General features: G+C 41.5%; 1 protein-coding gene across 2 annotated transcripts in view; it reads right to left on the bottom strand.

Moving 5' to 3' along the window:
• ARHGAP20 (Rho GTPase activating protein 20) overlaps positions 1 to 25,129 on the bottom strand; it is a 57,802-nt gene that overhangs the window by 11,954 nt on the left and 20,719 nt on the right. For both annotated transcript variants that reach the window (XM_066175810.1, XM_066175811.1), the window contains exons 3-9: positions 18,182 to 18,352; positions 12,933 to 13,082; positions 11,048 to 11,089; positions 10,243 to 10,327; positions 7,433 to 7,510; positions 4,311 to 4,377; positions 2,193 to 2,375 (exon numbers count right to left, since the gene is read on the bottom strand). In XM_066175810.1, the coding sequence (XP_066031907.1) occupies positions 2,193 to 2,375; positions 4,311 to 4,377; positions 7,433 to 7,510; positions 10,243 to 10,327; positions 11,048 to 11,089; positions 12,933 to 13,082; positions 18,182 to 18,352 (776 nt within the window). The remainder of the gene's footprint in view (positions 1 to 2,192; positions 2,376 to 4,310; positions 4,378 to 7,432; positions 7,511 to 10,242; positions 10,328 to 11,047; positions 11,090 to 12,932; positions 13,083 to 18,181; positions 18,353 to 25,129) is intronic.

Raw genomic sequence — 25,129 nt, forward strand, 5'->3', positions numbered from 1 at the left:
CTTCCATACAAAAACCTCATGGCCTTGCTCTGGTGGATTATTCTAAACCAGAATCAGAAAAAAGTAATACCACTTTGTTGGAAAATTTTGGTCAGAGTTCACAGGAGCCACCTCTTCTGCTCATATTTGACATGAAGGGAATGTCTATTCATAGTCAGTGTCCTAGCCATGGAAAAGGCATTTCCTCTACTTGAAACTAATCAAAAACTTCTACACAAACCTTCAGCTCTATTTAACAACGTGCTCAGGAGCATAATTTAATGGCTATGTTTAACTGGTAAGTGACTATTCCTGTTACATGCTGAAAGGCTACAGCAGAGGCAACAGAAACACTCCATTTCTTCCACACAGAAAATTCTCCTGTACTTTTTTAACCATCCTGCCAGGACAGTTGAAGCAATTACACCACTATATTTGGTGTCCACATAGCTGTTTATTTGCCATGAGGGCCAGCTGTCAGTCATGCCTGCCTGTCAGCACCTACACTGCTGTCTAACCGTGATGCACGCTGGTGCAGCTGGGCAGCTGCTCCTTGCTGCCTCCAGAAGGGACAGCATGTCCAGCACAGTGGCATCTTGCTGCAGGGAAGGGATGGGAGGGAGGACAGTACAGCATGTGGCAGTGAAGTGTGGGGTTATAGATACCACTTTCTGTAAATTCACCCTGGATGTGGCGGTGTGCCCAGTGGGTACCCAACACAGGTTTTGGCTTGCTGATTCAAAGATCAAAAGCCAGATCACAGCCTTGGCTTGCATGCAGGTAATTTTTGCCATTTACCAAACCCAAAACAGTTAGGAAAAGCACAAGGAACAGCGCTGCATGTGAGATAACCTGCTTTGCAAGCAGTTACACCTATACATCACTTGAACAGGTTTTGTCTGATCAAAGAGGGAAAGGTGAATGGACTAAAAGCCTCTTTCTGCCATTTAGCACAGTCCCTGTGCATGACCTGCAGGCTGCCCCAGCCTTCTGCTGCCCCAAGCCAGGCTCACTCCACTCCTGCAGCCTGCACAGCACTGATGATAACACATCTGAATTAGCACTCTACAGGCATGATTTGCATTTCTATTTTCTTTTGCCAGTCAACATCAGCTGCCAAAGCAGGGCCTGTAAACCTAATTACACCCCTTTGCTAGATTGCCTCATTCTTAAAATATGCCATGAGGTAATATATGATACAAATTACTGGGAAGGGGGTGGATGAATGCATGTGGAAAGGAAATTAATTTATATAAAATGTAATCAATTTCCAGAATAATTTGCAATGGACTCTGGTATAGCTTCACTGTATTTAATTTCTAAAAACATTACAAATAGATTCTATTCATATTCATATATTGTGGGAGATCTTAAGTATTGGGGAGTGCCCAAGATAACAGTGTGGATGTTATTTTTTCCAGGATGCGGTAATTAATGGTGAAGTAGGGCAGAATTCCTAATTGAGCTGAGTATGCTAGTGTGTTAAGAACAACAAAAACACACCATGGGATGTATCCTTGCCCTAACTCTAATTCCCCAATCCTGTCACTATCTCCTTATTTTTCTCATGAGCAGAGTGCAGTCGTGTCGTTGACAACAGACTGCAAAGTGGAGAGCAGGTGCTCGTATTTTTGCAGCATCAAGGCCAAAGGCAGAAGAAAATATTATTTTCTTTTATTCAAAGACCACTGAAATTAAGTTCTATTTGCTCACCTCATCAAGGTACCCAAGTGCCTGCCTAGACTTTGCCACTTGAGGGTCCCAGTGAGGTAGGTGTGTAGTCCTAAGTACCTTCTTGAGATGAAGGATGCTGCCAACTGTTGCATGGGAATTCTGTGCCAAAGTCAAGCCGTGACTCTTGAACCGCGAAAGCACCCTGCCTTGTTACAGAGCACAGCAAAGGCTGCAGAGAGAAGCTCAGCTAATAGACTCACAAAAATTGCAGGGGAGAGATCCTGTCTTTCTTTGGCTGATTTTAGAACAATCACTTGACAGGCAGCTTGTCAAAATGTAACTTACAAAGATGAGACATACACAACAGCACACTCAGATCAGTGAGAGCTACACTGCAAAACCCCCCGAGCAGCTGGAAGATACACCTGCACACTCCTCTGTGCTTCCCACTGCGCCCCCAGCCCGGCACATTTGCCTTCTGTGGCAGAGCCAGGTGGCCAGGCTGTGGGGAGAGATGCTGGGGTGAGAGGACAACGTACCGTTCAGCTGCTGGCACACGGCCACCTGGCTGGGCTTCAGCACAAACTGGCACTGCAGCTCCTGGGGCAGCTGCTCCGTCAAGAAAGGGCCCTGAAGCTGCCTGGGGCAGGCACAGTGCTTTGATCCGTGGGGCATAGCGTCACGAATGTGGCTCATTTTAATTCCAAAGGGATATTCATGTCCTGTTCAAAGAGAAATTGTAATAATCTCTGTTGGATTGACTGAAGACTTGCAAAACTCCATCTGCCCTGGAGGAAAAGCAGATTTTGCTTGCTGGCCCGCAGCACTTTCTCAGTAATCTAAGAATTGTTGCTTTTCTCCATATTTCCATGGGCATAAATCATACACTGGCAGAAAGGGAGTCACTGTGTTCGCTGTAGTTAAACAGATGTAAAAGTAAAATCAGATCTATTACAGCTGTATCACATAAAAGCCAGTCAGAAAAAAATAAAAGTGACTATTTCTGAATTCAGTCTTTATTCTTTCTACTGCTTTTATTTGGCACTGGAAGTTTAGGTACTGCTTGCTCATATCATTCTGATGAGAAATGAGCTTTTCGGATCAGTCACGTCAAATTTTTGCTGAGCACACAAAACCAAAAAATTCCACTGTGGAAGTGATCTTCCCTCCCTTATCATGTTAAGTCCAACAGCCATCAACTCAGTCAAATGAGACACAATTATGGTTCCTGTCTGAGGCTGAAACAGGAAGGAAACATTAATCACAGAGCTGATGCAAATGAGCTGTGCTTGGCTTTAACCAGCATCTTTAGGGACTACACAGAGGCAATTCATTTCTGGAGGAGCTTTCACAAATGCCACCGGAAAGATGCTTTTCAGACTTGTATAAAGACATGGTGGATTAAATATATTAAATGTGGATCCAATACTAAGATGTTTTAGCTAGCTTGCAGATAGACTTGAACACTAAGAGAGTGGAAGAGATGTTAATTGAGATTATAGGTAGTATGAAGCCATGGCACCGTCAAACTCTGCTTCTGATGTGCACCTATGATAACAGTTGCGCTTATCTAATAAACCTTTGCATAAATATCAAGAACTGCATCGCTTTCATGTCAGATTCTTCTTTTCCAAGGATTGCAACTCGAATTTGCAGTGAGAGTCAGTCAATTAGAAAGGCCTTTCCCATTTCTGAATTCTCCGGTTCTATGTTTAAAGCCATGGATGTGATTTGATCTGAAGAAGATACATAATAATGGTCAGAAACCCAAAGTCTGGTAGTTTCAAGGGCAAAACAGTTTGCACTCTCTATAAGGTGCAGCAGTTAGACATTTTATGAATATTAATGTTGTCTGACTCCAGTGAAGCATTTGCAGCTAAGGCTGCTTTGAGAAGGAATGCTAAGATTTACTGGGATTAGATTTGCAGGAGTAAAAAAAAGAAAATGCAAAAGTTTTTCTTGTTCTAATCATCTGCAATCTCATACAGCACAAGTAACACTGGGCTTCTACAGGGAAATGTTCTTACTGATAGAAAGGGATTTGTTCTTAGTAAATCATGGGCCAAAATCAAATCACTCCATCCAATCACTTCTGAGATTTGTGTTGATTCGTGGTCCTGAAATGTTTTGAAAAGCATTTTAGAAAGTTAATAAGCATTAATTTGCTCCTAATCAAAGGGGAGTTGTCAACCAGAATGAGAAATACAGGATTGGAAAGGACCCCTTGAATCACTTGAGTTGTGGAAGGAAAGATCATTTTTCAAAACTCTGCTGAGTTTTGCTGAGGAGGGGAGTAAACAATGCTATGGAGGTGTAGGAAGAAATATGGGAAAGCTGGACAACCTCCAGAAGAGGAGGTGACTAGAGAGGCCAACTCTGCAGAAACACTGGGGCTCATGCAGCAAAACTGGGGCAGAAATAAATGAACTTCTTCAACCTCTTAGTGATGACACAAGCAGAGAACTGCTCTACAAAACAAAGGATCAGCATTTCACTAACTCCCCAAATAGGCAAACTTGCGTGATAGGGAAGTAAGAGAAAAAACAGGATAAACACAATAAAAGAGGAAACTGAATTTCAGTCTTCTCTATTTCTTGCTTCCTACAGCAGTAGTAACTGAGTGAATATTGAAAAACAAAACTATGTCAACAACTTACCAATAAGAGGGTAAGGAGCGTGTTCTCTTCCTGAAATCACCCATAGCTTGTAGTCTTTTTCTGACCCCTTTAAAACCAAAATTAAGAATCAGTTTGTCAGCCATTAACGACAGGAGCTCACTTAAAAGTTTCTCACATTATATGGATAATCTACACCTTGCCAGCAGGGTCAAAGGAATCCCCTTTACTTTTGCAGTACCCAAGTCTGCCACAAGTAAAATTCCTGCAGTGTGTCTGTCATGTGCAATGTGGTTTATGTGAACTGGGTTCATCTCTGAGCAGTGAGAGGTGCTGGAGCCCATCATTTCTAAAGAAGAAGGTGGAGGCTTGCCCCCTGTTCTTTCCATCAGACTGGAGTGCCTCCTGGCAGCAGAGGGATGGATGTCAGAGCCCACTTCACTACTCTGCTCCAAATAGAAAGTGGATAAATACACACTGCATTAAAAGTGATCTATTTTACCTTAAATCCCTTTTCGGTGACACTACTAAATCAGGATAGTTAAAATCTAAAAGTTTTCTGGCTATAAAAAGTGATAAATACCTCAGGACAGCACCCATTTAGAGCCAAAGTTAATTCCTACCTCCATTTGAACAGACTTGCCTATTATCCTGCCTTTTCTGGACCTTCACGCAGTGTTCCTAAGGCTTTTGAGACTCTTCCTACTTGCTGTATGCACCTGATGTAATGCTGATACACCCAGTGAAGCCTTTGCAGTTTGCTCTCTGACTGCCAGAGCTTTCTGGCCCATATTAGCACTGCTGTTGAATCAGCTAGTAGGGGGCAGAAGGAAAATAAATAGGCTTTGGAGACATCTCTGATGCCTCGGGCAAGCAGCCAGGAGCAAATAAATACAGCTGAAGAGCACAAGAAAGGGTATTTGCTTTTCCTTTCACATACATATATGAAAGGGTTCGTTGCTGTGAAGGGGAAGCAGGGGAAGGGAAGAGCCAGTAAGCGTGGTTCCAGGAGGCAGGCTGTTCATCCCCAACTGCAAATGCTGTCCTTTATGGCTTTATGAGGCCATTTGTCAGGATAAATGTGACTGTCCCAGAAAAGTCAGCAAGTGTACTTACAAAGCTGGGAAACCCAAGGCCCTTCCTTCTGCCCCACTTGATAATTCGGAACAGATGATCAATGCCATTTTGCACGAGCTAGCTGTCATTTTATCAGAGAAACCACAGAGGAAAAAACACTGATGTGTTAAACCAGAGTGAACTCAGCCAAAGTAATAGCCCCATTAATCACACAATATGTGAAATGTAGTTTTTGTAATTGCCATTGAAAAGTCATGGAGCTCCTTTCAAGTGGTTCTCTGTGGACAGAAATAAAAAACCTTGATACAGTGTGTAAGGCAGAGCTTCCTTATAGCCAGAACAATCCTACCAGGGGGCTGGGTTTTGACTGATATACAGGCTACAGCTTAATTTATTTAGCTTGTCTGATTTTATGGCTAATCTTATGATATGCCTCTAATGAAAAAAAGGCTTTCTGCTATAAAAAAGCAGTGAAAAAATGTAGTACATTACTTGGGCAAATAATTCTGCAGGCAAGATTTTACATCTTTCAGATGGCTTTCATTTTTTTTCCACTTGAAATGAAAATGTAAAGAGGAGGAAAAGGTTGATTGTGATACATATGAAAGAACACAATGCTGAAACCCAACCAGCTCATCCTCCTGCTAATCTCAAACAAAGTATTCTCATTAAATACTACCATTTTCCTGTTTTTTTCTGTACACAAAGTGAGGAAGCGCAAATGACACCCACAAAATGGGTAAAAATGAAGCACATCACAATAAAGACTTGCAGTTCTAATTGCACTTAGTCTCCTGATTTTTGGTGCAGAGTAGGGGAGACAGTCTGCAATTAAAATCCTAATTTTAATTCACCTTTTATCCTTTTCACCTTGCAATCTCTCTATCGACTCGAGAGATTCCTTAATTAAATGGACTACTGGATTCTGAGCCAGGACTCCAGCCCTGGTGGAAATGAGATGTCTGAGCCATAACAAGATGGGCAGACACAAATTGCTTTGCCTGGGAAATGCCAAGCTAGCAGAATAGACTCCTGCATTAAAAGCATGTATAAATTAGGGATAATGGATGCTGTGGAAGGGAAACTCTGAGGTTACTCCAACTTTTGCTGTGAGTCTCCAGAAGCCCCAGGGAAGCATAAGAGTGGCATTTTGCTCATTGTATTTGACTCTTCACACTCAGGGCAGTGGTAAGGAAAGACTTGTCAGATTCCATGCAATGAGATCAACATATGCATCACGAGTAAAACATTTTATAAAATCCTGTTACCCAAACAGCAAGCTGTTAGACCAGTTAAAAAGCTGTCATCCAGGAGCTTCTACATGATCACTGGTTTTGGCTGGAGCCATGCTGTGAAACACAGTGAGAGAGCCAGAATTCTTGTCCCTGGCACTGATCCTCTACTACACCTGAGGCATTACCTAGTCTGGTTTAGGGCAAAGGAAGCCAGTTGAGGCAGTACTTGATCTAGCAGGGATCACTGCATCTGTCTGGTACACTACCCTGCATCATCATAAGTTCTGTTAAAGCCTTCTTCCAAAACAGTTTCAGGACACTGTTTAATTTGGGCACATTCAGATTCCACGCAATCACTTAGTTGCATTTGTATCTCACGTAACTCCAAAGGTCCATGGATATTTAGAGTACCTGACTGACACACTTGAGAGCAGTGCAATCTGGGGACACAGCTGATCATGCATGCTTGCAGACTTTGAAACCAATTAACAGGCAGGCCAGCAGGTTTCTTGTTCACACTGAAGCATGCAAAAGGAGCTCTATCAAACTCTCACTTCTTGTGTCAAGATATCTCCCCTTAGACATCAGCAAAAGAGATTTAAAAGCAACTTGAAACATGACTGATCCCTTACAGGGATGAGAGGCTTGCTCAAAACTTTTAAGGCACTTGATAATCTCTGGAGGTCTATATGTTAACAAGGCACTTCTGCTGCATTTCAACAACTCTGAACTACTCTGTTAAAGGATTTAATTAATGTTCATATCCTAAAACTTGGAAAAAGTGCACAGGAAGATCTGATTGTTAAAAGTAACTACAAAGAAAGACTCATTAAAACTGGTGCAAGAACTTACATTAATTCCCAGCTGCTGCAGGGCCATCAGAATTACATCATTTGCTGTATCAACATTGGTTACACTTAGGGTTTTTGACTGTGAACAGAAAAAAGAAGAAGGGGAAAGTGACATTAAAAGTTTGGATTTGCAAAGAGTATCTGAAGTGCAGTAGCTCTGCATAATTCATTGTTAGAAAAAATTAGAATATCCTGTTAAAATTTTACTTGATAAATAAATTATACTACATAGATAAAGGTCCAGCTGAGACCAAGGTTTGATTCCTCTTCTTTGTCACATACTTTCCGTATTTGCTTCCTGCTTCCCCAACAGCTCCATCAGAAGAGAGACTATGACAATTACTGGCGACAGAACTTCCACATTAAAATATGCACAAAGTCAGAACTACTAACTGCACTTTTAGACTCTGCATAAGGGAAACATAATGGTTTGATTAATTTAAAAGCATGGAGGTGTCCTTTGAAAAATGAAACATTTCAGGGAGTTTTTTTTCAGTGAAATAACAATTGTTAATTTCTGGCCTTTTCAACTGAAGATCTCCATGGTAAGAAAGTGTTGTACACAGGCTGTTCATCCCTATAACCTTTCCCACATTCTATATAGATTTCTCAAAGCAAGATTTGGCTTAGTACCAGAAGCACTTCCTCTTGGTAATGTTCCATCCATTTAAAACACGACCTTTCCAGCATCCTCCAGAATCTGCTGATAGGAGCATGGGAAAAGCATGGAACAGCAGAGACTCCACTTCGTAACCAGCTATGGTGACCAGCTCAAGTGCCAATCTTTGTGTCAGCCAAGGTGCCACTTTCCACAGGCAGTCAGTCTTTCCAGAGTGAGATTTCAGCACCTGCTGCCTGGCAGCAGTGCAGCTCCTGTATGCTGGGCAGTGCTCTGTAGCACAGCTCCATGGGTTGCTCCCATGCTTGCAGCAGCACAGCCACGCTGGCCTCGCTTCCCAGCCACCTCCCACACGCCAAGCACAGGTCGCTGAGCCCCTGTCAGGGACCGGCTTGGCTCTGCCTCCAGGGCTACACAGCTTGTGGATTGCAGCTGATTCACAGCTAGACTAAAGCCTTGGCAGAACAAAGGCAAGCCCACTGCAACAGACCACCCAGTCCCACCTGATGGCCCAAAGAAGGGAAGCAGAGCTGGGATGTGGATGTTTACTGCCAGTCTCAAGACAGTTTGCAACACCCTGGCACCTTGTGTAGCACGTCAGTTTTATGCTGGCCATAAGATGTTCAGGTGAAACAAACCCCTGATATTTTTGCATTTAAAAAAGATCTAAGCTGTACCTTTGTGTAAGACCCTGACAGTAACAAGCTGCCATGGCAATGAAAGGAGAGTTGTGAGAATACCGTGTATCTTGCTTCAGGACAGATCTGAACGCTCATACCATAAAAAATTTAACATTCGCCTGAAGCAATGACATCTGGCTCTCAGGAGTAGGTCAGTACATTTGCATAGGTTTTGCTCTTGGCTAGAATATAGTTTGTGCCTTGTGTTCAGCCTTCCCTACTGTCCAAAAATGAAATAATTCTTAGGCATCTCCAGCTGCTGGAGCACAGGAACCACAGCACCATAAGAACTATGTGCATCACAAAATTTCCATCTGCTCCTCCTCTGTTTTATTACCGATAATATCTAGACTACCATATGTCATTCCTAGGACTGTCATTATCAAGAGACCATATATGGCAAAAGAGCTAATTATAGCTAAGGAAAAAAGACACTGCAGAAAGCCCCAACAAACCCTGGTACAAGACTGCAATACCTGAGTGAATGTATGATTTATAGACTTTTACACCTGAGCAGACCTTGATCTGCAGTCCTGGATTTGAACTGTCACAACAATTAGTATTGCTTATTACCTTTTGTCTTAGCAACCTGGCAATTCTATCATTGTTTACCTTAATAATGATTTTCTAGGGGGAAAAAAAACCAAAAAGGCAGATTCCTTTATGCTTACATTTATGCAAATACAGAATTCTAAGTGGAGAGTCATTGTTGGGCAAAGACTTACAGTGAAATCTAACTTCTGTGAAAATCTCTTATGCCCTTGCCCATGCTCCTTAGGATTCTGAGCTTGAAATACAGATGTCACAAGCACAGTTAGAAAGAAAAGACAAAAAGCAGAGGAAGAATGGATTGATTATCACTGAATGTTAGGGTATCTCTACGGAACTGGATATGTACAAGAATTCAGCTTAAATTGGCTAGAAATTATATAGCAAAAAAGGTAAAAATCATGCTATGGATGACTTTCCTTTACCATATACTCTTTGCCTATAAATTCACCAACATCAATTATTCGATGATTAACATGCTTAAGGCAATTTCAGGGTGTTCTCATATACTACTTTCCTAACTTAAGATCATTATAAACCATAAAACAACTGCAACCTTGCAGAATTTAATGAAGGCATTTGTGGGGTTAGACAAATTTTGCAAACAAACAAACAAACAAACAAACAAACAAACAAACAAAGGAACATTGTACTGACATTTCTGGAGATGCTTATGCATAAATTCAGCTAGAGGTGTTTCTTGGGACTTCATACTGTACAGGCTTTAGTTCATGGGCCAGAACCAGCATTTCTTACCAAGCACCCTGCCTTTAAAATGGAAATAATGTATTAAAGACAGAGAGCAAACATTTCAGGGCTGTCTATGCCAAGCCTTTTTAAGGGGCTGAATCCTTAAAGGAGATGGCAAGCCAAAGGAAACCTCTCAATATCCAAAGGATTTGCAGGTGAATAGCACTCATAGATGATGTGGATTTAGACCCTGTTTAGCTCAAGAACACTTACATATGCACAAGTTCCCACGTCCTTTGCAATTATCGTCAGAGGAATGCTTTTAGGATTGTCCTTCTCCTTCTCTTCTCTTATTCGACTGACAAAGCAAGTACAAAACAAGTAAATTTTTAATATTGCATACATAAATAGCAAGACATAGATTTACACAGCAATCAAGCAGTAACTTGGTAAGAAGGAGATTGTTTGCAGATGTACTGCAGTGGAAAGATCTCTGAGGACAAGAAAGCATCAAGCAGTATCTGGAAGGGCCCCCAGTAATGCCCTCTTGTACTGAAGTTCATTGCAGAGAAAAGAAGAGAAAAAAAATCAAGCTAAAACTACTCCTCATCTTGATGCCTCAGTCTGCACTACAGGCTCCTACTGGAATCAGTTACAGCAGTACAGCCTAGTTCAAAGGACTGAACGGGAGAACAGTGAACTGGAAATCATCCCAGCAAGGATGATTTAAACAACCCAGGTACTCTGAAGAATCAGGTAAAGACACAAGCCTCAACCAGAAGAACTGGGCGACCAGAAAACAGAACCATCACTAGCAGTTTTCTGTCCAAACACTGAATGAAATAAGACAGCTCTATTTATGCAAACCCTCCCACCTTACCCTCCAGCTTTGGACATTTTTTTTCAGAACAAAATACAGCCAGCCTTGAGCAGCAAACAGGTTAGAGCAGAGGTTTCTGAGCTGAGCTTGCTTGAATGCCGCCACCATGGAAAGAGCTCCAGGCTCAACTCGAGCCATGGTGGCAGATGGTCTTGCTGCTTTGTTGGGAAGGAAAAATATGCTGATATAATAAAGTACCTTTGCAAGAAAGACAGCCACGTTTCCTTTTGTTCTGCAGACCTGAAAGAATTAAAACAGGGCAAATCAGCCATCATTCTAATACCAAAACAGTCCTTCTACAAACCACAATGGAGTGGACTGTTTCTTGATTGCAATTTCATAAATACCTACAAAAACTAAAAGGTTTATCCAGATTTGAATGAGAAGTTTGCTTCCCTGCAAAGTCAACTGAAAAGCCTGCCAGGGAGATCAAAAGCCCCAGTTACCAGTTTCTGCTACTGAAGGGAAAGCTTCACCGGTGAATTTGGTAGGAAATGTGTTGAGCTCTTAAAGCAATGTCCAAATAGAAGAGGAGGGCACTTTAAAAAAAGAGTTTAATTCAAAAGTTTAAAGGTATTTCCTCAGGTACACATATTTCTTTCCACTTTCACTCTTCTAATTATCTTATTTATTGCTTCTTTTATTAGCACATCACAAAGTACATATAAGCCCACTGTAGTTAGTAGGGTTTAACTTTGGACATTTTGAGGCTTATCTCATTTATCTTTACCTCACGTGTATACTTGGAAGGATACAAAGTTGTCCAGTAAAACATAGCTAATAATGTGACAATTCAAGGAACCTAACCTAATTTTGCTTCAACTTTCTTGATTTAAATCCTGTCCCAGATCTAACCGCTATTCCCACTGCTCCTATTGCAAATCAAGCTTTTCAAATTTCCACAGCAGGCATTTAGGGAACTACAAACCTACTCAAGGATGCTGTGAAGGAAATGCACTTTATAAATGTTACAAATATGATTCTGATTTGGTTGTTTCCGTTCTGCTGGACAGACATCTGTGCACTCACGCATGGCACTTGAGATTTTTCTGTGTACCTCCAGACATCAAATAATTTCACTGCTGAAAAATCTCTAGCTCTTTTTGACTGAAACCATTGCTTTCCTATTCAACTACTTTCAGTTATCTATAAAGGATCACATACTGTCTTTAGATCAAAGTTCCTGTTTTTGGCAAGATTTCAATTGAAAATCAACAGAAAATTTCATCTCTGTTTCAGGACTATTAAGTATAAAAAACATAAACAGCACAACCAGATCAAGAGAGTGCAGTTTGTAGACAACATTGTCCTTAGGTGCAGACAATGGGACACAGAAATTAAGCCAGATACTTCAGCTTTTGCTCTGTGTTGATAAAGAAGAAAATGCCTTTTCTAAGACTCAGGCAAATTAATGTGGCTAAGCAGCTGGCATTTCAGGGGGATGGTGCCCTCCCTCATCCAAAGTGACGAAAGAGCCCTCCCGCTGAGACTAAAATTATCCTAATCACTGAAATTACCTCTACAGTACTTATGTGTCTTACAGTCAATGCTACTAAGACAGACCAAATTTTTTTCTCTCTATTAAAATTCAGAGATTCTGCTTTAAGAGGGATTTTGACATTTTCTCTGGCACAATTAAATTGAAAAGAGAAATAGGACAAGGTCAGTATTTCATGGTATGTTTCTTGCTACGTCCAATACATGGCTTTCTGTTTAAAAATGTCTTATGAGAGTGTTTTTGATCCTTTCATAAGCTTGGCTATTTAATATTTGTAGTTCATCTTAATAATTAGCCAAGGTGTTTGTCAAATTACACAAAAAACAGGTAATTTCCACTGAGCAAGTCTGCAGCACAGAAAGTGCTTTGCCAAATCACATATTTTCTCAATTTTAGAAATTATAAGCAAGATGGAAAATGAAGTGTGGGGGGCAACTTGCTCTGAGCAGAAGGAACTTGTTTAAGAATCAGCAAGTTCCTGCCCCCCACGTTCACTGGTGCTGAAACTCATCCATGATAGTCTGATTACCCGCCAGCCCAGAAACATTTAGGTAACTTATTAAATAAAACATATCTCATTCTCACCTGAAATTTGCCACACAGTTTGTGGTGGGCCAGCCCAAAACAAAGGACCGGTCTGGGTCTGTGCTACCTTCACAGACTTCTTCTGTACAAAATGCTGTCCACATCTCACAGAGACGTGCTTGGCACTTCAGCTTGAAATGAGAGTGTGACCTGCAGATGGAAATTCACAGATGTGTCACACACATGAAAACACAGAAGACAGATTTAACAACTAGAGGGTTTTTTTTTTCCTTCAAGCACACATGAGGCTTGCACTGGAACTAATGGAAGAAGCACTTCTGCTTCAGTTAAAGAAAATGTTTTATTGGTTGCATATAGAAACATACCAATTTTTAATTTAAATGGGCTCAACAAATCTCTTGTTTGTGGGATAAACAGATTGCTTGTGGCATCCCTGGACATCCCCTTTCTCGGGGGAAAGCTGTCCATGTCTAGAGTTGCCTTCCAAATCTTGCTATGAGGCAAAGGTTGCCACCTGTACTTGAGTCTCCTTTCAGCAACTTTAATGCCATTGAGGAGTTCACAATACAGTTCTATTGCTTATTGTCAGGGTCAAAAATGATGATGAGTTTAAGTAATGACAACTAGGCCAGGGTAAATGAAGCAAACCTGAAGAAAGAACAAGCAGAAAATTGCCATCTGTGTTAACTACAGCACAGGTCACCACACAGCCTTCACAAACTTTCTACATGGTAACTTTAGGACCACATCACTTGGCGAATGAGCCAAGACCTTGCGCATTCTCAAAATATTACCAATCTACAAGGAAGAGACCTGATTTTCCCAATTTTAAAAAATTTGGCCCTTCCTATGTTCTTGCTACTAAACAATTGAGTAAAGGTCAAATTTACAGAATTTCACATTTTAACTTCAACACTTTTCTTCCACCAATAGATTTCTCTTTATAAGAGTTCTTCCTTTGTAGGATTGGTGAGCACTAGTGCTACGTAAGATACAAGTGAAAACTCCCAAAGTCAATCCAGTTCTGTAGCACTGCTCAGCCACTCACTTCAAGCCTTGTAGAATTACCTGAGATATGGTTCTCCTGGGCCAGCAGGTAAAGGCTGGAGGAAAAGCATCCCCTCCCTGAAAACAAGAGCATATCAGCTCACCACTGTGTTGCAAATGTGGAGGGGGTGCTGGGCACTATGGTAATTAGTGCTCTATAAATAAATATGCCAGGTAAGCAGCTTCTTAGAGCTTTGGTACACTTGGACTACCTTCTCTGAGATTAGCCTCATTTATAAGGTATTTGATTTCGGACAGACTGAACTAATACAGACTGAACTAGTACAGTCTGAAACATGAAAGCACTTGAACCTCGTGGTGTTAAAGAGGACATAGATGAACCTGTCTGGTCTGAGTTTTCCAGCTGTCATTGTGCTAACAGGTGTGGTGGGATAGTGCAGCACATTCAGAGGAAGGTTAAGAAAGAACCATCAGTAAATATCAAACCTACGGCTATGGTGTCTCCTGATCAGCTGAACTTTTCACCTCTCTTAATTAAATTTTGCTACCCAATCGAAGAGAAACTTGATGTAGAGGAGCATATTTCAACATGCTTGTTAACAAATCAGTTTATTATGCAACAAGTAAGGTCTTCTGTCAAGAATACAGAAATAATTGTATTCTGACTGACCACAGAATGAATTGTGAAAATTCAGATTTACAAAAAACACAGCTGTAAATTCTAATGTAGACGTTAATAAGTGGATGTCTGGTCTGACTCCACCAAATCAATCTGTTCACCCTCCCTTTCTCCTCAACTTCTTTTTGCCATTACCCAGTACATTGAACACTCTACATGCTGGTTCATTTTTTAAATATTTACAGTCCATAAATCCAGATCCCTACAGTGCCAGTAGCAGGTGTCAGCAGGGTGTTGGCAGAAACACAACGATGTTCTCCAGTCTATATTCTTACCCTGTTTGCCATGTCTAGTCACAGCTTTCAGCTATTATCAGTATTCAAATGGCCTGGTTTCCAGAGGTGCTGAAACAGTATCCTCCATTAACATCTAAAGAGCCTGAAGTATAATTTTATCCCTATCTGCCATGTCCTTTATGCAATCCATGGCTTCTCAGGATTTGTGAAACATGGGTCTTCTATTTAAACGCCAAAGCATTACCTTTAGAAATGAACATATTGCTGACTAAGGAAGAAGCATGACAGAACATTTAAAAAATGGGTACAGTAACAATCTAATGAGTATTGTTTATTTTTTAAGGAAGTCCCCCAGCAAATGTTACTGTAAATATCAGGCAGATCCCAAATCAACTGAAATCAACAGAAAGATCATGAAGAACAATGCTGCAGATATTGACATGCTCCAAGTAATGCCACCTCTGCAGAGTACACACAGTTCCTTTTACTTACAATTGGATACCTTGCAGCCAAAAACAGATGGAAGATTAATTTCTCTCTAGATTCGTTAATCTCCTTAACTGAACCATCTGACAAAAGCATTTATGGATCTACTGTGAGACTGCTACCATAATTCCATGTATGCACTCAGCCTTTAATTTCTATGTCCAGCCACTTCGGGAAAATACCCTTACAGGCACGTGTATGTAAGCAGGTGCACATCACAAAGGTGGAAAAGGAAACCATTTCTCTGTGTCTCCCACACAAAAACTTACGTGAGACACCTTCATCATTGAACTCACAGATCCTTGAAATATTTACTCTGCCAAATAAAAACATACACTCTCTGTGAGGAATCTAATCAATTTATTAAAAAAGAGTATAACAATTTACATACTTAACTTTGGTTTAGTTAGAAAAACTCTTGCAATAAAGACATTAGTAACTTAACCCTCACATAAGGTAGTGAAGGACAGGGCAGCAGAGGAGCACAGCACGTGAGTATCATTCTTATTTTTTATAAGCTGGTATAATGCACCATAGGAAACCATAGGAGTTTGTATTTCAGAAATTATTAGAAAGTACCAAAAAATGAACCCACAGGCCCCTTGTCCAGAGTCAAACATAGACCAGTTATGGAGAGGACTTACCCCTCACAAATTCCAACAGGAGCAATGCCAATTTGTTGCCTTTATGCAGGAGCTCAGTGCTGTACAAGCAGTTTACTCAGCAAGCTCAGAGGACACAAGATACTTGTTCTCATTAGGAAAAACTGGTACCCATTTGCTGCTCATACAAAGCGTGATTGTACATGAGCTCCATTTGTACAGTGACTGGTCACCTGCAGCTGAGATCACACCCGCACGGGGCCCAGTTGGACCCAAGATACCTTAGGGGTTCATGTGCCCCAAGCTGAAAAACTACTTAAGACAGAATTATCCACAAGGAATAATTCTGAAGTCAGATTCAACTGTATCATTAATTCCATCCTAGTCTTACGGCTTTGATTCTGTACCAGCTATTAAAAAGTCAATAGCAATCAAGAGTCACGGCCAAACAGCAATACACACATTCGGCTTTTCCTTCTAGGAATCAGCATTGGCATTTTAGTGTGAGATAGCTTTAAAAATGCTGATTTTTAAGTAGTATTCATTAGTGACAGCTCTGATGCTTTAATTGCTGACAGGGCAGCTGTGGAGAGAACATCCCAATTAGTTCTTCAAAATACATGAAGTAAAATCACTCAAAATACTATTTTTACCATTTCTAGCAAAGACTTGCTCCCCCCACCCCTTTTTCACATGCAAAAGCACAAATTGTTCTCTTCCACCTTTTTTAAACATTGTATCTCTTCACCACATTAAATCACATGCAGTAGGAGCTGTTATTACTCCCTGGGGACCAGATTTTTGTGTGCTTACACCAACTAGTGCTTTCCTATGCAAATAGTCCCACTGGGATCCAGCCAAACCTGCAGTAATCTGCAGCTCAGCCCGGGGCTGTAACACAGCTTGTGCTGAGCAGGCTGACCAGGCGGGGGGGGCTTTATCCCTCCTGACTGTACTCTTCTACAATTTAGGAGCTAAGCCAGTGGACAGACATAGAGTCCCCCAAGAGCAGGACTCCCCTCACCCACTATCAATGCTCTTTCAGCACAGGTGAGTTTGCCACAGCAAGGAGCTGGTTTTGCCTCAGCGACTGTAAGAGGAACCCAGAAACCTATGTAAATTGCAAGTATTTCATTTTACAGCTGAAATTAGGTGAGATGAATTCTACCCTAAACCAGCAACAAACAAAAATCATTACAGGAACAATGCTATTACTGTTAGCGCTGGTAGAATACCAAGATTTCCCGTAAATATCCTTATGTTCTCCACCCACCCATAGCAGAACATGTCTTGTGTAAAATATCCTCTGTGTTGTCACACCACATCAAGTGAGGGAGTTCAGCTGGGGGGGTTATATTTACTATGTGTGATTCAAATAGACACAGCTCGGATTTCTACAGAAAACACAGATTTCATCTGGCTTTTCCCAGAAGCCCCTGAAACAATTGCTTAAGCAAAACGACACATTGCAAAAGCCCAGGATTCACACTGAGACTGCCCACCCTGTGAAACCACAACACAGTGCCTAACAGAGAGTGAAGCTACATCAAGATTTTTTATTATTATTTCTCCATAACCAATAACAACAAGTGAAAGCACCCTCTAAAATTGCCTTAAACCACAAATGCCGCATGAAGCTGGCATGCTAGACACAGCTTGTAAATGTGATTTAATTGTGAATGGTAGAGTGAATAATCAGAGCTCAACAGCAAGCCTGATTACACACGAACACTACCCAGACTGCTCAGCATGGCTTCCCCTTCCCCGTGCTCCTTCTGGCACAGGACAACCTACAGAGACAGACACCAAAGTTCCGCCTGCAATCTCTACTTTTATACTGCTACTCATCCCTGGTGTGTATCAAAGCAGCTTCCAGGTAAGGGTTAAAACCTCTGATCCCTCAACAACACAACCACTGGTGATATCCAAACCCCACAGGGCTGAAGATGACCTGTCTAAAACAAGAAGTTGAAGGTAGCACATTGGACATAGCTGAGTGCCAATGAGTCTTCTGTGACACTGCACTCCGTAAGCGGAGAAGATGACAGAAAACAAGAAACATATCAAAGAATACCTGATACTTCCATAAAATGCTGCATCCTGAAATTCCTTTATGGCTATGAGGCTTTCAAAGATCCCTGGAGAGGTCAAAATAAAACGCTTGCTTATGATTTAGGAAAGATTTGCTACTAAAAAAAGCACTCTGGAAATCCATGCTATGTTCCGCTGAAGAAATCGTCTGCTTTGCAGGAGCAGTGCCTGAGGGGCCATACTTACTTGGACTTGGCAACAACCAGAAGGTCTGTGAAGAGGAAAAGGTGTCGCTCCTGGGTTTGCAGACTCGTCTTCAGCTGCACGTGGCCATCCAGGATGAACGTTCGGTTGTGGCATATGAAAGACTGCACAAGGGGCCATGCCTCTGGGCTGACAGGGGACAAGCAACCTTCCCTGCAAAAGGATATAAAATAAATGGAATGAAGGAAAGCAAATCAGCTACTTGCCTGTGAGTGAGAACCAGGCAGTGATTTCCCATACCTGCTGCCAAAAAGTCATTTATTTGACCACATTTCAGTGAAAGATGAGAGGCACTTACAGGATAATTCAGCAGCCAGATTCTGACACAAAATCTGTTAGGGACAGTCCTCACTGAACCTTTACAACCCAAGCTGTAAAAGCTGTAGCATTTAGCATCAGCAGCATTTAGCAAAGGACAATCATACAGACACAGCCCTCCCCATTTTTGCTATTCGTATTTGTTTCCCTTTGTATTGAAGTCTCAGAGAAAATATTTCATCTCCTGTAGGCCACATACGCACGATGAACAGATAACTGCACACCCACCTTAATCAGAACAGGACTCACACTCAGGGTTAAAAGCCATTTATAGAAATCATTCAGAAACAATGAAAAATATTAGGTGTTACTGAACCTTGCTAGAGACACGCCATGTACTGGATGCAACATAAGAAGGCTGCTCAGCCTTTCTCTATCCCAGCACACAACCCACAGGCATTGAAATAAGCTCCTGCTACAGGAGGTTGCATGTTTGGTTGTGTGGCTGGAGCATAGCTCTGCTCATCTGAGGCTGCTGGGTAATCCAAACCCAAGTCTGTGAGGGAAAGGAAATAGCAGGCTCTCTCCTAGGAGACAATGATCTTTTCTAAGGAGGTATTGAATAAGTTGCAGCCCAAGGTGGAGACATGATTCTCTCAAACTCTCCTGATCTAACTGTTCTACATAAAGCAGCTGAATTGTTATTGAAGCAGAAATAATTTTCTCTACCATGATGGTCAGCTTACTTACCCAGACAGGATACCCCTACTTTCTGAGCCTTGCTCTAACAAATGAGGATCTACATGGAGCCAAACCAAATGAATGTGAGAGTCTGAGATGAGAACACTCCTTCTTTAGGGTTTCCTAGAAGCTAGTAGCAGGTCAGGCTCTCCCTTGGAAAGCCAGAGGCATGGCCTCAAGTTCTCACACAAAGCTGAGAGAACTGAACCTGGGTCTCCTATACCCTGGTGTACCTCAAATAATGAATTTCTCGATTAAATCCAGGAACCATCAGTATCTTTACTCATGATTCTAAAATCCAACTTTTCAATTATTTGCTTTCCCAAGACATGCCTCCAAATGAACCATTTCCCTCTGGCAAAACAAATTAGTTCAATTTTTATTCAAATGTATTTACTTTTTTTTTCTTGTTAAAAAAAAAATTAAGCTAACACTTATCAGGCAGGATCAGCTTGGCAACGGCAAACTGAAGAGAACAGCTTTGCAATTCCAGTTTATTCCTGATCCCACTGGAATGGATGACAAACACCTAATGACTTTTCTGGGAGAAGAAATGGATCTTATTTGGTGAAAGACAAAAAACAAACGGGGTTGGGGGCGGGGGGAAAGAAAACAGGAGCAAGCACAGGAAATCGTCAAAGAAGGTCGCAAACCTTGTACATCTCTTAAAGCCTGGATGACTCATGACCCTTCTCTCCTTGATACTTGTGGCTGGATTATGCAGAAAGTTATTTAGAAAATCCTGACAGCTGGGAGAGAAAGGATAAGCTCTAAGATTGGCCTACATTAGCAGGACACACTTTCACTGACGTATGAGGAGCTGCCAAGGATCTCTACCTGCTGGGAAGGGCCTTGGATTTGGCCTTGGATTCCCCTTTCTGGCTGGGCGTCTTCAGTTTTTAAAAGAGTTCCTGAACTTATTCTGTCTTAAACTCTGACTTAATCTTGTCTTTCATTACCAACCCCTTCAGGTAAGAGAGAAATAAGAGGAATGACTTACAGAATGAATAATGCAAGCCTAAGTTATTTGATCATTCCTATGCAGAAGGGGTGTCCGGGAGTATGGAGGTTAAAGCAGAGGGAGGAGTTTTGGTCCAGGAAAAAGGGTTACACGCTGTGTGCCCAGCAATAGGAGCCAGGGGAACAGCAAGCACCTCTCCTACCCTGCCACTCCCACGGGACTAGAAATTGCCACCTCACCAGTTCATCAATGGCTGTTAGATAACTGGGACTCCATTCCATTAACTCCCTAGCAGCACTTGGCACAGAAACTTAAGCAGAATTCAGGAATGCTGATGAGTCCACCTGCGTGAAAACCATGCTTGACCTTAACCTCAAAGATTAAATGAGGGATATGCTCACTTGTACTTGAACTCAGTAACAACAGTTGTGAAGAAAACCCTTTCTGTGTTACACTGCTGTAAGCATTCTAACAATCATAAGGTCTGGCTTTTATGTCTCCATAAAGGCAATTCTGTTTGATTATTCCTATTTGTACGTTTTCTACATCATGATTCATAAGCCCCGGAGCCTCTCAAATTAAACTAAGCAAAATCTTTGCCACGTTGGACACAAATGAAGGTGTAGTAAGGCTTAATAATGCCAGCAGGGTCAAGCAAATTGAACTGTCTCTTGAGCCAGTGCCTTTCAAACACATCTGTCGGCTTAACTCTAATAAACATTCTTACATACATACACTAATATTAGACCTTACCTGATAAGCTTTATTAAAAAAAAAGAAAAAAAAAGAGGTGCCAATATTTTCTTCAAAGTGAAAAAAAAAATCAAAGCCATTAATTTAGCCAGAATCTTCTAATGCCCCAGAAACAAGGAACATGGAGGAAATTCATGTCAGCAGTGACAAAAATGTCTTTTGGAAAGCAGGCTTTTGATCCCCTCAATTAATGTTCCTTTGTTACAAGACATGAATGAAACCCAAGTGTCGTTACATTGAAGAAAATGCAGATCAGCAATATCCTCAGGCATAGGGATTTATATGACAGAGGATTTTGCAGTTCAGTTTTAAATGGCTCAATGATTTTTCTGGCCATTAGATGGGTCTAATTTTGAAAAAGTGCTAAGTATGTAAATACTGATTCTTTGAAAATTCCTTTCAATAGAATTAGGCAAAACTCAGGTCAACATGATTTCTGATATAAATAAAAAATGAAAGTCAGTGATGTAGGGCTCTCTCTGCCTTTCCTGTGTTTCCCTAAAAATCACTTTATGATTAGCACATGTAAAAATCCCACACAGTAACATCTTTTCATTTTGGCAGAAAAAAAAAAAAGCTGTCATCCAGGTTTGTTTAGAAGGAACTGTGAACTGATTCCTGAAAGATGAGGTTAGATGAGGATCCTGTAGAGCCAGCAGTCAGTCATGTTCCATTTTGTGAGGAAGCAAGGCTGACACTGATGTTTCGATGGCATTGCCATTATAAACCTGTAGTCTTAAGTGAACACTTTTTTTCTAAAAGTACTATTTTGGGGGTCTGAAATTTCCATGCGGGATTTTAACTAAAGAGAAAATTTTGTAATTTAAGGGTATCTACAGAGGTATTCTTGAGCTCTTCAGGAAAAGACTAAAAACACTGTGCTGGATGAAATTAGTAGAAAGATAATTGAAGATTTCTCTCTGGGTGTTTCCAGAACATGAATTTTTATACCTCTTGTTTTTCAAATTAACCAAAATAGTCATTCTGTGCCTACTCAAAAGACACTATGATTTAAAAGACCACTTCAATTTTGTAGGTGAAACATATGAGGGTGAAATCTACATTAGTCAGCCAAATACTGAAAAACACATCTTGGCTGCATTCGGTGTGAAAGCTAACATCAGAGCTCACTTCATTGGTCCCGTATTTACCAGAAACCACAGAAACATAAAAAATACTTCTCCCCCCTGAAGAGCTTCCTTGGGGTTTCCAATAAAGCTGTTACCTGAATGGCATTACCCACAAAATGTTTATTCTTGGTGTTAATGGAACATCAGCTTTATTCTCTGTTTATAGTGAAAACAATGAAAGAAAATAAACTTTTTGAAGGAGAGCTTATCAATCCATGCTAAGTGGTTACTAAACCCATGATCCAAATGACATTTATTCCAACAGGAAGCTTTCCCCTGATCTCAGCTGATGATGACTTCAGCCTATCACTGATTAGGTTTGGGTTTAGATTAAGCTCTAAGATGCCTTAGGGGGAACAACCAGTTCCAAGGTAGCTAAGCTGGAATGAGCTTCTGCAGGTACGTCAGCTATATGACATCCCTCTCACAGACTCCTCATGCTCCATCCTAAACCTCACTCCATTGTTTTGGTTATTGTTCTCTGCCACAACATTTCTCCACTGATGATCTCTCTGCAGCCACTGAAGTCGATTTCCTCTTAAGATGCAGCACCAGTGCTCTCTGCACAACTGATACCTATTGAAATAAAATGCCATTTCTCTTTTTAACCTCTGAAGTCCTCCTCAAGATGTAGGTGAGAAATTCACCTTTTAATCAGCAGAGCAGTGAAATTATAGCTATTCAAAAAGCTGAAACCTGAACCAGCCCAGCCACGTGTGAGGCTGCACTTGGTCTGTCAAACACATACGTAATACCTTTCCAAATTCCTCTTACAGTGAACAACTTCGCCTACACTCATTTCACAAATATGTACTGTAGGTATAAATCCTGCATGCCTCCACTAGTGCCAAAGCTCAAGTAAGGACCAGAGGCTCTTTCCAGTTTTCAAAAAATCAGTCATAGAAACACAGAATATCCTGAGGTGGAAGGGATCCATGAGAATCATTCAATCACAGAGTCACAGAATAGCCTGGATTGGAAGGGACCTTTAAAGGTCATCTAGTCCAACAACCCTGCAAAGAGCAGGGACACCTTCCTCTACATCAGGTTGCTCAAAGCCCTGACCAACCTGACCTTGAATCTTTCCAGGCATGGGGCATCTTAACATCCCTCAAGGAAACCTACCCTACAGGCCACCTTTAGGTACTAGAAGGCTGCTCTAAGGTCTCCACAGAGCTCTTCTCCAGGCTGAACAGTTCCAATTCTGTCAGCTTTTCTTCTTATGAGAAGTGTTCCATCCTTCTAGTCATCCTCATGGCTTTCCTCTCCCGGCTCCAACAGGTTCACGTTCTTTCTATGCTGGGGACCCCAGAACTGGACACAGAACTCCAGGTGGGATCTCATCAGAGTGGAGTAGAGGGGGAGAATCCCCTTCCTTGACCTGCTGCCCACACTGCTTCTGATGCATCCCCAGACATACTTGATCCTCCTGGCTGCCAGGGCACTGCAGACTCAACTTGCCACTGAGAAGGACTCCCAGATCCATTTCCCCTGAGCTGCTTTCCCGCGTCTAACTCCCCATCCACTGTTGCCCCATCCCAGGTGCAGAATCCAGTGCTTGCCCTGGTTAAACTTCTTGCAGCTGGTGATTGCCCATGTCCCTAATTTGCCAATGTCTCTCTGCAGGGCCTCTCTGCCTTCTAGGGAGTCAACAGTTCCAGTTTGGTGTCATCAGCAAACTGATATAAGTGTACCTTCAAGTCCTGCGTCCAAGTCATTTATGAAGACAGAGAAGAGGATCTGCCTGCAGGCATAGAGCTTGCAGCTTGCAGCATAAATCTAACCTTGTTTTGGCTCCAGGCTAGAGAGGCCACCAAGCAGAGCACCTGCTAACCTTCCTCACAGCATTCAGAGACATCAGACTTACTTTGTATATCTCAAAGGCCAGTTTTGGATGGCTCTAAAGAATAAGCAATTTATCTTTTAGGAATAATAAAGCAAATGAACTTTCAACCTCAGCATCTTTCAGTAAAGCATGTACTTTACCATTGCTGAATCACAGCTTTGAGCTAGAGCAGCCCACTGAGAGAAGCAGGAGCTACTCACATCCTTTCAAGGCTAGAGAAAACAGCAGCTATCTGCACCATAAGAAATGTCTACAGTTCAGCCCACATTACGTATTTTTGCCAAAATGGATTATCAGTCAGGGAAAACATGTCATTTGTGACCAGCATAGATACCCCTAAAAGCAAGGAAGATCTAGAAGGTAAGTTCCTCCACTTTCTTAATAGAGCTTATATTGGAAATCAGGTAACAATACTTGCACTTTTTTTCTATGCCTCCTACTCCAACCATTAAGCTCCTAAAGAGTCCTGTGAGAAGGAACTTCAATAGGAGCTTAATAGAGGTTTCCTTGTTTTTTTGCAAATGAGGCAGGACCTGCTAACTGGAGCTAGGAAGGCAAGATGGTTTACTTATGGAAATACATTAACACTCAGACATATTACCCATACTGAGGACTAGAGGGTGTTTTGCATTCAAGGTAATTAACTTAATAAGGTAGTGAGAGCAATTCTTTAACCAAAAGCAAATAGCTCCAATTTGGTGTGCAGGAGCTCGCCAAATAAGGTGAGATAAGGTAGAACAAAAACCCAAACAAATCTGTAATTCAGCAGTGAGTACTGATTCACCTTGCAGCACTCCTTACGGTGCACCAAAGGGCAATGTCAAGACTTCAGGACTTCAACACACATTGAATTTCATCATAAATGGTAATCTGGATGTGACTTGAACTGTATTCTATCCAACTTGACAAAATTGTCCGAGGCTTTGCCAGAACAATCACACAAAACAGATCATAGGGTTCTGTACGCTAAAGGAGAAGAATGAAAAACTAAACGAAAGAGCTTTTCTTGTACACTGAAAACAACTGCCCATGCTCAGGCCTGAACACAGGACAGTGGAGATAGTCCTGTTCATGCTCCTGATAAATTTAGTTTCTGTTATGCTGGCCGCTTATTAAAGCATATGGCTTGAAAAATCACAGGCTAGAATGGCCGTGAAGAGAAAGGAGGCTACAACTGCACTACACCCATTCACAGACCTATCTCCAAAATCTGTCAGCAAGGGGCTTTGTCTTTGAAAAAC

This window comes from Chamaea fasciata, unplaced genomic scaffold (assembly GCF_029207755.1).
Source record: "Chamaea fasciata isolate MVZ Bird 193981 ecotype frontalis unplaced genomic scaffold, bChaFas1.0.hap1 SCAF_2, whole genome shotgun sequence".
Taxonomy (NCBI): Eukaryota; Metazoa; Chordata; class Aves; order Passeriformes; family Sylviidae; genus Chamaea; species Chamaea fasciata.